General features: G+C 31.8%; 1 protein-coding gene across 1 annotated transcript in view; it reads right to left on the reverse strand.

Annotated features, from left to right (window-relative positions):
• The window catches only part of LOC134693784 (cationic amino acid transporter 2-like), a 41,578-nt gene extending 29,967 nt beyond the window's left edge, over nt 1-11,611 (reverse strand). Inside the window, exons 1-7 of the mRNA XM_063554692.1 lie at nt 11,381-11,611; nt 10,777-10,817; nt 6,561-6,694; nt 5,823-5,942; nt 5,196-5,324; nt 3,659-3,814; nt 2,793-2,932 (exon numbers count right to left, since the gene is read on the reverse strand). Coding sequence (XP_063410762.1) covers nt 2,793-2,932; nt 3,659-3,814; nt 5,196-5,324; nt 5,823-5,942; nt 6,561-6,669 — 654 coding nt within the window. The 5' untranslated portion in view covers nt 6,670-6,694; nt 10,777-10,817; nt 11,381-11,611. The remainder of the gene's footprint in view (nt 1-2,792; nt 2,933-3,658; nt 3,815-5,195; nt 5,325-5,822; nt 5,943-6,560; nt 6,695-10,776; nt 10,818-11,380) is intronic.
• Nucleotides 11,612-13,354: the final 1,743 nt, after the last annotated feature.

The raw sequence follows: 13,354 nt of genomic DNA on the forward strand, positions 1-13,354 counted from the left end.
TCACTCTCTTTACACAAGGCAGCAGATTTAGCGTTCCCATTCTGACCGCGGACGTGACTTCGAGCTTAATAAATCCTGCACAGCCAAACGGACGCTCCTCTTCGGCAAATGTTTTACTGCCGGTCGGGAGAAGACCAAGCGACCATATTTCGTTTTCCCATGCAGTCACCCTTGGGGTAACACGGATTTAAACAATAAGCATAATGCATACTATGGTTCTTCAACTATTTTAGTTCTTATACATCCGTGGCTTTAAAATGTTCTGCCTGTAGTGTCCCTTATCTAGGTTAATCCAGAAAAGCGCTTCATTTCATTTTATCTTCAGATTTTTTTAGACCGCAATGAGGTTAAAAAGAAGGACTCGCTTATATATACATTTTAAAAAAAATAGAAAAGATCAGAGTATTTGGAATAACTACCAGTCGCAGATATTTCATACATGTATATTCAAAATGAAAACCTTACACCTTATGTGATTCTTTTGAGATGGACGTACTTAGTCAGTGCAATAACGACCGTAACATACCCATGCAGTGTTATGAAATACAATTTGTGTAGGGGAATGCTTTAAATAGCGATGAATATAGAGTAACGCTTTAAATTAACTGGTGTAAAATTAATTATATAAGAATGCGACCTTATGAAAATTATCATGTTCGATGCTTTAAAAATTTACCTAATAAAATGTTACAAGAATGTACTCAGTGTAATGCACGGAGATTATTCATACTGTATTGCTACACGGGTTTACCTAGCAAAGTGCCGTACGAATATAGCCTCTGCATAATGCAAATGCACGGCTTTCCTATTTATTTCATATAAAACAATAAGGAGATGTGGTATGACATACAATGAGTCAACTACCCGCCACTGGTTAAATGAAGTCGATGTAAGCAATAACTATTAACAACCAAACTCTTTTCAACAATTAAAGGGACAAAAACATAATGTGTAGGCCACAAAAACCCCGATATGAAAAATGCAAAAAAAATCCAACGAGAAAATCAACAGCCTTATTCATGAAAAAAATAGTTACGAAAAACAAATACCATGTTGTGAAGTAAAAGACTTAAACCAAAGTGAATAACAACCAGTAAACTATTAGTCCAATAATACAAATCTTTGGAGTTTGAAATGATTTATATTCAACGATTTTTATCGGATACATTTTTTTTTTTGGGGGGGGGGGGGGTCAATGTTGATAATAAGAAAAGTAATATCCTATACAAAAAAATGTTGAATGTAAATGATATGAAACTCCAAATTCTTACATTATTGGACAAGTAATTGGCAGATCCCTACGGGAGTTGGACCCCCCTTTTTGGGCCGACCAATGCATTTGAATGGGGACATATAGTTGGAACCCCTCTTTTTGAATGGCTGGATCCGCCCCTGCTAGTACACCACGGGCTTCTCAATTCTTGTATTATGATCTATTATCATGAACTTAGTGAAAGCATAGAGCTGACTGAGTGCGAGATCTTCCTGGATAATCATTGAGGTCGTTTATATGCATTCCTTGCAGTAGACTTCCGTTGAATTAAAAAAAAATCTTTAAAATGCTATCGAAATGTATAAAAAGTCTGAACTTATTTCACCTCTCATTCCACTAAACATCAAATTACAGTTACAAGTGCCACAAAACTTTCCTGGCCTCTTTTCTTTAACCGTAATGATATTTTCTACTCATTCATAACCTTGAATTGAGACCTATTAGGAATAACACGTTACTCAGTCAAAATTACATTTTTTTCTTTAATTTGAAATGATGCACACAGGCACAATAAAAGAAAACAAATTTTGCTATCTCTTCGAAATTGGAATTTGAAAAAGAAGAAATGACGTGTTATATTTTTATCATACATGAATCATGTGTATTTGTACTTTCAATTTCAATTTGGTTCTATATTTAGATTCAGTTTTCCAATAAATTTCGGACGGAATAGAAGACACCTGTTTATTTTCTGCACATGTATAAAAAGTTGAAAACTGGAAGTTGAATGACATAGTTTTATTTATTCTAAGATAAATGTTTAGAGTGATCACTTTTTAGTTTACTTTGAGTATATTTTTGGGGTCTAATTTTTTAACTTTCGTCTTTGTTCTTCCGACTTGTAACAGTGTTGCCCTAGACTAGTCGTCAAATTATATTCTCTTGGTATCGTCCTATTTTCTAAATTAATATAAAAGTGTCCTAAAATTTTCTTTAGCACAAAATACGAACATGTCAACGTTTTTTTAATCTAATAATTAATTTCACATGTCATTCATTAATTGTTCGGTAACCTAAAACTTTATGTTGAGTACTGTGTGTTTTTGTTCAAAACTACGGCTTTTAAAACGATATTGTTGGGTTAATTCAGGTTTGATTTTAATAATTAAATAATTAATAATAGAAGTAGAATGGTCACATGTTTATTTATTCATAATTCTGTTGTGAGGCCTTTTTACAATCTGTTGATATCATAAGTTTTTACACGAAATGCCTTTCATGTCCCATGCGTCTGAAACAAAAAAAAAATCAACTAGTATTAAAGTCAGGCTGCACGAAACAATAGAATGCTTTGATTTCTAAATGGAGTAATTCAGATAATTTCTCATGATTAGGTTTTTTAAGACAGCACGGGCGTGCTTGTTGGATTTATGATAGACCGCACGAAGTATTTTATCTTTCGTGTGTCCTTTCTTGGAGTAAGGGAGATAACTTGCGTAACTAACGTCGAACGTGATTAATCCCGTATTCCGCTAGGGGCGTGCAATTACGTACACTTCGCCTTAACATAAGAACATACCTCATTTCTGGTAAGACTCCAGTTATGTGTATCAGCCTTAAATGCTCCACAAACAATGACATAGATAACAACTAATAAATTGACTCCAGTAAATATGTTGTTGAATGTAGACGATTCTTTAACACCAATTGCTAAAATACCTGGAAAACCAAAAAAAAAAAAAAATGCCTATAATTCTTTTGGTGTTTTTTTTCTCAACATACTTGATAATTAGATGATGGTTGATCATTTTTTGTTCATTGTGGTTTGATTTCTTCCTCTTTATCACCTTATTGTCTTTTGTTTATGTGTTACATATTTGTTTTTTTTCGTTCATTTTTTTTTACATAAATAAGGTCGTAAGTTTTCATGTTTGAATTGTTTTACATTGTCTTATCGGGGCCTTTTATAGCTGACTATGTGGTATGGGCTTTTCTCATTATTGAAGGCCGTACGGTGACCTATAGTTGTTAATGTTTGAGTCATTTTGGTCTTTTGTGGATAGTTGTCTCATTGACAATTATACCACATCTTTTTTTTTTATATTATATTCATATTATTAAAAAAATATTTGGATTTTATCTAGATCTTGAGATTAAAAGGTACATTGGTTAGACGTATAGGGGGGTAGTCTTGTATGATTTCAATTTTAGTTCATTTATATGTTTTTGAGTTATAGTATGGCTTCTGACTCCATTATCATTGAACTAGTACACATTTTTGTTTAGGGGCCAATTGAAGCATGTGTTCAGGTGTGAGGTGTTGAAGACTGATTGCATGGTGGCCTTCTATTGTTTTTTTGCTCTTTGGTCAGATTGTTGTCTCTATGATATATATTTCTGATTTCCATTCTTAATTTCAAACTAAGACAGAAATAATGTACCTACATGTTAGCAGTAAAGTTATACCAAAAGCAAAGAAATCAGGATAAGGTGACAGCCCTCCAACATTCATCGGCATGTTGTCCTCGAAGAAATGCTGGATGGTTTTATTGATGAGCGAATCAAAGTAAGAACTCCATGCTCTGGCAACACTGGCTGTACCTATAAAATACATGTTTCCTGGAATTATGGAAAGACTAAACATTGAACAAACTCTTTGGTGGAATTAGTATCAGGGTTTCTGCTGGCGGTCGCCATTTTCGCAATTTGCGAAAAAATAATAATTGTGGAGATTAGAATTCGTCATTGGCGAAAGAATTTGGCGAAAGAAATATACATACTATTTATTTTCAGCCATTTTGTTTATTTACTTTTTCGGGTTTCTCTGATTTTACCGATCAGACAATACTCGGAATTCACCTTTAACTCGTTAAGATTTTGACAGAAAATCAATAATCAGCTGATTGCATTCATAGCTATCGACATCAAAGGACTAATTAATAAAGGTGTTGATTGTATGATATGACAAAATGATATGATTAAATGGCTTCTGTCACATGTCACAAAAGGGATTTATTAACCACTTTGCGACGCACGTGTTTGAAGCAAAATCTTTACGCTTCCTCTCCTTCTTTTAATGATAGTCCAGAAAAGAAAATTGTTGTTATGACGAAAAATGTTCAAAAGCAAGAAAGGTCTCTAATGCAAAACTTTGTCATTTAACTACATATAGATCATTGATTTGAGTGGGTACTTCAAAGTCGTTTCAGTAACACACGTGTTTTAAGCATAATTTTATAGTTTTACTTATTTACAATGGTCTAGAAAAGAAAACTGTCGTTATGAAGAAATCTATTCAAAAGTTTGGCATGAGAGTTACCCTTCAATGTAATGACTACACCCTACACCTTCTTATTTAGGGGTGGGGGCTGGAAAAAAGGGAAAATTTAAAAAGTATATATATTTGTGATACTTGGCGAAAAATTATTAAAGTGGCGAAAAATATATTGTTTTGGCGAAAGAGGTGGCGAAAAAAATAATTGACCCAGGGGAAACCCTGATTAGTATAGACATATTTTGATAAGAGGCAGGGCAGTCAAATGGATATTTAGTAGCAATTATAATTTAGTTTTCATCAAAGTGCTTAAAAATTTTAAAATTTAAAGCAAGAGTATGTAGTAACAGGAAAGCTTGCCCTGTTTGCACTATAACACTTTGTGTTTAGTAAACCTTAAAATCTTGGTCCATTATAAGTTTGATATAAATTTTGAAAATTTCATTTCATATTGAACACCAAGTTCAAGTTGGTGTGACCAAAACTTTATCTTAATAAAACCAATAGAGTAAACTTCTTTTCACAAAATCTTTGACCTAATTGGTGAACAGTGAAATCAAGGTCAAAACCTAATTTTATATATTATTAAAAGTTTAAATATCAAAATAAAAATGTGTATTAAGTTTCAAGTTGATTTGCCAACAATTCAACCAACAGGTAAACATAATGGAACTACTTTTTTAAGCAGGGCATAAAATTAAACTATACCTATAACATATTCTAATATAAGATTCCATCCAATGATAAAAGCTATGAATTCCCCAACTGTAACATAACTATATACATATGCAGATCCTGTTTTAGGTACTCTTGCACCAAACTCTGCATAGCAAAGCCCTGAAAAGGAAAAAATAAGGTACATATTTACTAGGGTTTTCAATATCATGGTTTAAACAATGTGAAATTGTGTCCCTTTCTCGATTGTGATGTTTTTACTGAGGTGGATTCACATTGAGGGTTAATGCTTGCATAATGTGTGCATAGCAGGAGACTCTCTAAAAGTTAGTTTTATCTTGAGCAAAAACCTGTCATGTCTGGCTAGCCTCTTCAGTTTTAACTAGTCAGCCATCATTTTTTTTTTCCATAGGACTGACCAAATTTGAATATTTTGAAAATCTGTTCTATTCAGTTTTTCCTTAAACATGTTACAGAAATATTTTTTTCTTCAAATTCTTGCGTTCAATATTTTACTATTAATAGTTTCACTGGTCTAATTTGCATCATCAAAATAATATAACTTTTACTCATACTGCTAACTTCACTTGACGTTAAAACATAAAACAGACAGCCTCCTTTGTCACAAAGCTTTTTTTGAATAAAAATGGTTTCACGTACCTGCCAAAACTGATGCCACAGCAGCTATGAAAAATGACAAGACAACAGCAGGTCCTGCTTTCTCTTTGGCTACCTGTCCAGCAACTACATATATACCAGCTCCCAAAGTACTCCCAATACCTATGTTATGTAAAAAAGGAAACAAGTTTATTAAGATTTTTATAATGCATTTTTATCCGTTAGTTAAGTTCGATTATTGTATGTAATCATGGGGTTTAAAAAACATAAATAACTTTAATTTGGGAATACATTAATTTATATTAGTTAAGTTCTTTCTAGTCGACTGTGCAGTGATTTATTTTTGAAATCTTCTCATATAGATATATGTATTATTTAATTGATGTAATTATTCAAAGGAAGACATCAATTTACATTTTTAAAACATTTTTGTTTTCTATATTTGAGTAATTCACAAATATACTTTGCTTGCAAAAATTAGTAGGTTTTCAGTATACAAAAGGGAAATATAAAAATATTAAAGTTTCTGAAATGACAACAACAAGCAATACGAAAGAAATAAACAGTTCAACAATCTTTTTGGTTGTCATATGAGGAACAGGATCTACTTACCCTTCAGGAGCACCAGAGTCAGAGATCACCCCAATTTCTAATTTTAGTTGCTAAGTCTTTGGTTTTCTATGTTGTAGAAGTTAAAGAGGGTATAGCATTTCTGCTCTACTAGATGCACTCATTAAAACTATAATTCAAGTCATGCCTCATTGATTTCAGGATACTAACCTAAAGCTGTTAAGTCAAATGTATTTAGAACTCTGTTTAACTTAGTATCTGTAACTGTTGATATGTCTATGTACTTCTTTCGTACCAGTTTTCCAATAAAACCACTCATTTTTCTTTATCAGTGTTTATGAAAGCTGAAAAATAAAGATAACTGTTATGTTATTATATCAAAAGTAATAAAAAAGTATCTTCATGTAATTATTTTGCTTTTTCATTTGTATGACTGCACTCTTTGTCCTTTGTCACCAGGACGTTAACCCAGGCTTCAAGCTCACATTTTTTTCTCTGACTGTTTATGGCGTCTTTAACATTTTCAAACTAAATCCATTGGATGTGTACTGATTCATTTCTAAGTCTTAAATAAGATACATTATTAAATTTCTTTTTTGCCTTGGTCACCACGGCGCTAACCCAGGCTTCAGGCTCGCATTTTTTCTCTGATGGTTTATGCATGGCGTCTTTAACATTTTCACTTAAATCCATTGGATGTGCACTGATTGATTTTTAAGTCTTATTTAAGATACATTTGTACATAATTTATTTTATTGGTTTTGATCTCACTTTCCTACAAGTTCTCTGAGATTGGTACTTTGCTGTGCCTTTCCTGTTCTATTTTTGTCTGTAGTCTTTTTGTTGTTTGCCACAGTTTGATTTTGTTTTTTTTGTGTTTTTTTGTTGTTTTCATTGTAAAATTAAACCTGGCCTGTACCAATTTGTACCACATGCCAATAAAAGCTACTATACTTTGATTTAATTCCCTGTAGACTATACAAGCTGAGAACTAATTAAACAGAGACCATCAAACATTCTCCAAAAACAGAAATATAAAGATATAATTGGCACAAGACAATATTCACAAATGTCCAATTTACTAACATGACTGGTACATCATGTACATTTTTGTACATTGTACATTGACAAACCTTTAATCATTCTTTAATCTTCACATATATATATTATGCTACACATATATATTTATATATCCAAAATCATAGAACTTTGTAACGCAAAAATATTATAAAATATGTTTATAGTACCAATATACAAAAATTGTATCCATAATTCAATAATTTGTGTCTCTCAAGTGAATTAAGTATATTAGTCAGTTACTCAATTAAAAGCAAAGTTTGTACTTTGCTGATAAAAGACTATCATAAACTAATTATGATAAGGTAATAAAATGTTAGATACATACATAAAATCAACTTCTTATCTTACCATATACCGGTACATTTTTGTACTTTTTTAATATTCATTGAACGAAAAACAGATAAACTTGATAAAATTCAAGTGATTTCCTTATAGGTATGAAATATAAAATTTGCAGGCCCGTAGTCAAGACGTTTCTAAAGGGGCATAGTTATGATGCCCTGACTTTGATAGTCAAACTTCAATGACAATATATAATATTTATTGGAAAGTATAATGCCTCTGCTACTAAAATATATAAAGGCTGTTTTTTACAATACAATGCACATATATTGGGTACTAGCATCATTGAGTCATGCTAAATTACTGAAATCTTCACAATTTTAACATTTTAGTTAAATTCTAGACGATTTCTGTCTTAAATGAAAGTGGCCTCATTTGTGTTCATTCTTAATATTAAAATTTAAGTTGTCTTTGATGATATGCGGTCACTTGCATTTTTCCCAAAAAAAAACATCTGAAAAGTGACTTTTTTTGGCATATTTGATAGATTTTTTATATTTAAGCTTGAAACAGAGCGTTTTTTAATGACTTTATCAGATAAAATCTTTCACATGAACTAATTGTATCAACTGAAATAGACAATTAAGTGTTTAAAAAGTGACTGAAATCTTTCGTCAGAGAAACCTGAAATTTGAGCCTAAAATCAGCTTTTACCAGACCTACTCCTTTGTAAATATTAAGGGACTATAACTACTATAATACTTGTCACATCATAACTTCTATCATTTGTCTATTATGGAGGCCGTTGTTTATAAGATCTGTGACATGATTTTAATTCTCAAATTTACTGTATAATACAAGTTGATATTTAATGATTGGTCAATCAATATATGATACATATATGTATATCAGTGAGTTGTTAAGTGTGTCTTTTTGGTACAGTACTTCGTACTTGAAAAAAGTACATGATTTTGTCATTAGTAATGTTATATTGGCTTTGAACTAGCTGTCAGTAGCTGTGAATATAAAAAAAGATGAGGTATGATTTCCAATGAATAACAACTCTCAACAAGAGACCAAAAAGACAAAATTGACAACTTAGTATATAGGGCACCGTACGGCCTTCAACAGTGAGCAAAGCCTATACTGCATAGTCAGCTATAATAGGCACCATACTAACATTGTATAACAAGTCATTTGTTCCGGTATGGGGATCGTTCGCCCTGATTACATGTTTGCCCTAGGTTCGTTCCAAGGTTGGGCGGTAAATACCACCACCGGTATTTACCAGTGGTATTTACCGGTATTTACCGCCCCGGACAGTACTCCCCAAGTGGTCAATACTGGCAAATACTGGTCAATTGAAATTTTCATGGTTATTTCTACTATTAATTGAAGTAAAATCTTGATAAAAGTCAAATATAATGTGTCAGCTTATAAAATTAATGAATTTGATAGGTTTTATTCATTTATAACACTTATTCTTACTGATTTAGTTTTTATGAATTATGATATTGCATACTTAAGATATACATGTATATACAAATTTATATTTTATTTCAACATGTTTAAATCTGACAATATATTTTTATTCAAAATGTATGATTTAACAGATAATTAAAATTAAAGGTAAATAAAACTACAGGTAAATGAAGTTACATGGGTCTTTTTACCTATCACCTGGCATTGCTAGGTGTGAAAATTTAATTACTAAAACAACAGCCTCCAATAAAAGTTGACAGTACATGGATTGAAGGTAATAAAATTGATATATGAAGGCTCCCTTAAACAATAAATTATTTCCTGTCTATAGCTATATAACTGAGATAAAAACCTTCTTCATGCTGAAATTGAAAATTTGAAGCAGGGACAAAAAGCATTTTTTCTTTTACTATTATATTATGTACACATTAATAATCAATGTAGATCCCTGTTTGAATTTACAATAAAATTAGAAATGAAAGCATTTAAATTGATTTGAACACTTTCTATATTATAAATTAATTATATTAATTGTAATTATAATTGACCAAGTAGATAGTGTTTTTTATAGTAATGACCACTGAAAATTTCAATCGACCAGTATTTGCCGGTATTTCCCAGTATTTGCCAGTATTTCCCGGTAAATACCAGTATTTACCACTGGCATGGTCAATACTAGTATTGACCGCTTTTTTGCCAACCTTGGTTCGTTCGCACTGAGTTTGTTTGCCCTGATAGCCTGTTCGCCCTGGGTTTGTTCACCCTCTCATTTATGATATGTATATGTTACATCAATGAACGAAATATATATATATTAAAATTCATGTCTATCTATTAAAAGTTAAATACAGAATATTTGCCAAATTTATATTAATTAAATAAAATTGGTCAAAATTTGGTAATTCAATCTCTCTCTGAATATAATCGATACTAGAATACCATGTATTTACATTAGAGCTATGTAACTGTTTACAACATATTTAATGCATCAAATAAAAAGCATCTCTGTAGCTTGAAACATGCTTTTAAAGATTTGTTGTATAATTCATCTTTACACTGCTTAAAAATACCACTAGATGTAAATGTGATTCCAAGATACATGTATCTATATAATTTTGCACTTTCAATCTCTATACCTCCAAAATGTAAACAGCATTTTAAAATTTTTCCTGGCTTGTTAAAAATTATAGTATAGCAGCTAGCTTTAGACAAGTTAACATGATACGTCGTATTCGGCAAAATTGTAGACTGACTTCAACACATTCAATTATATACACACAACGCAACAACATGAACAATATACTGAAAAATAAAATCAGGGCGAACGGACTCGGGGCAAACAGGTATTAGGGCGAACAGAAAACTAGGGCGAACCAGAATCAGGGCAGACGGACCCTGATTCATTTGTTCCGCCTAATTTATGTACAAAAAATGAACATAAACAAATATGTAACACAAATGACAACCACTGAATTACATGCTCTGTGGGTATACTTTCGGCCAGAATAATCATATTACATAAATACTTTGTAAATGAATTAAATTTGATTTAACATAATAATCACAATCAGTTATGTTTTACCTTGTTCTTGCAACTATTTTTTCTTGGAAATGTTTGTATACTATAGTCGCCGTCAGCTAAAATTCGTAGCGGTTATCGGTAAAAATAATCTAAACTATCAACCGCGTTCTCTCGAGATATAGTTTTTCTCATTCCATTCATAAATCGCAAAAAGAAAAACCACTACTGACCTACCTTTTAAGTGATCGCACTGTAATAATCCTGACCTTCACATTTTCCAGAATGTTTTCCATTGTAATTCCGCCATCTTTGTTTCTATGAGGATCATTTGTTTACATGTGAAATTCGTCATTTACGCAGTTTCCTGAAATGTTCTTTTCATTGATGTGATACGGTTTCCCGCGCTTTATGCAAATGTTATGAAATTGAACTCCAGGGGAACACTTCCGGAAAAAACAATGGCGGATTCCACCATTGAAAATAGTCTTGGAAAATGTGAAGGTCAGGATTATCACAGTGCAATCACTTAAAAGGTAGGTCAGTAGTGGTTTTTCTTTTTGCGATTTATGAATGGAATGAGAAAAACTATATCTCGAGTGAAAGTGGTTGATAGTTTAGATTATTTTAATTGATAACCGCTACGAATTTCAGCTGACGGCGACTATAACATCCGTGTTACGGAGTTGACAGATGGAGTTATATACTTGTCAACACTCGTTAAACCTAGTAAAAGATTACACGAAGAAACTTAAAAAATAATTAATGTTTATCTATCTTGATAGTAAATTGGGTTGTCATCTATCTAAAGCACGTGAATAAAGTAGAATCACACAACAATATTGCACTTTGGACGAGTTGGGAAGAAAAATCACGACAACAACCTTACTTCCGGTTGTTTTTGTTTAATAAACATAGGTACGCCAGTTGCTCCCTTTGATACCCATTTTGAGGAAGGTATTTATATTTGAGGAAACTATTATTATTAAACAGTTTTATAATTTAACATCTGTGTTCGTAAAATATAACATTCTTAAACCCTATATCTGTTATGATTATTTGAAAGAAAAACCTAAATAAATTATTACTAAACCCTGAGACTACTATAACACAGAGTTATAGTAGTCTCAGCTAAACCCTGTGAAAACACTATTTCTGTCGGATAATAGTCTCCTTCAACAAACTGAAGATTCTGCTATAAATGTTTCTGACGAGTTCCGTTTGCGGAGAAGACATTCTGACATCCAAGTAAATTAACTATTTAAGTAAAACCGTGGAACTAACTAAATACAGTGAATTTGAATTAAACTTTAAAAACTGGCTAAAAACAGTAGGAGCCTCCAAGGCTCTAGAGGTTTGACACTATGGCCTTGAAGGCACCTAGTGTGACTGTGTGGTGTCTGGTGGTAAGACGTTCCAGTCCTTTATAGTATGTGGTAATAATACTGCTTATTTTAAACTAAACTGATTATGTTTTTTTTTGCGCAAAAATCTTATCATTCTACAATGGGCATGACTGGAAGCGCCACTAATACTACATACGTACTTTTATCATCGGTACTTTATAATTTTATCCTTTGCTTAGTTTCAGTTATCTTGACTCTGTGCTTAACTTAAATGTACTTTTAAAGTTGCTATCATGGGTACTGTGACATCTTGCTTGTATGCATTTATTTTTTATTTGCATGTCTTAAATTGCTTACATGAATTGTATACGCCATTAGTTTGTTTGTTGTTAAAAAGGCTACACAGAGCTTGTATTATAGGTTTATAATGTATCGAATTTTATTTTTCTCAATCTTGTTATGCATGTTATGTAACTTCACAGTCATTGTATGATGTCCTTCCACTAGATAAATCATTACCATCATTTTATGAATTTGATCTGATATATTCTAGTGAACTCGTTGACGTTGACACTAAAATTACAACCGAATCTTGAAGTATATCTTTAAGTTTCATATCTTCATTGCAGTCCAAGTTTTCGCCAACACGGTATCGCTATGTCCGAAGTTCATTCAATCCCTCGATCTTTTACACTTGGTCTAGATCTATATATTCAAAATGGAATAGCAAGTATTAAATGTCTGTAAACAACTTTTGTCTCTTATTTTCACCTGAACAAAAGTAATTTCCAAATCTTTTCGAACATAATTGGACCACACATTGATTGTTTTAAAACCACCACCAATGAATCGTCTGTGTTTACTAGTTTTTGTATGACTTTTGAGATGGTCAGTTGTTATAGTTTTCTATGTTGTTTAATGAAGACAATATATTTTTTGTCTTTTCATCATCGTGGTTGGTTTGTTTTTTTGTGTTTTTTTTTTGCTGCATGGTCTGTAATTTTGACACATGATGTTTTTTTATTGTGACTTTCTTATCTTATAGATATAGGAAGATGTGGTATGAATGCATATGATACAACTCTCCATGCCTGTTTTTTTTTATTACAACTTGCTATGCTTAAGCTTGTTACAAGCATTAAAAAATAAACAATATCGATCAATATAAATCTATTATACCAGAGAGGTTCGGGTGTAAATGTAAATAAAATCAATTTTGAAATATAAGTAATGTTGGGAATTCAACAGAAGGTGATTATACAGGCATATACCTGTCTCATTTACGTTTTTTTTTA

The sequence above is a fragment of the Mytilus trossulus genome, chromosome 12, assembly GCF_036588685.1.
Source record: "Mytilus trossulus isolate FHL-02 chromosome 12, PNRI_Mtr1.1.1.hap1, whole genome shotgun sequence".
In the NCBI taxonomy this organism is placed as follows: domain Eukaryota; kingdom Metazoa; phylum Mollusca; class Bivalvia; order Mytilida; family Mytilidae; genus Mytilus; species Mytilus trossulus.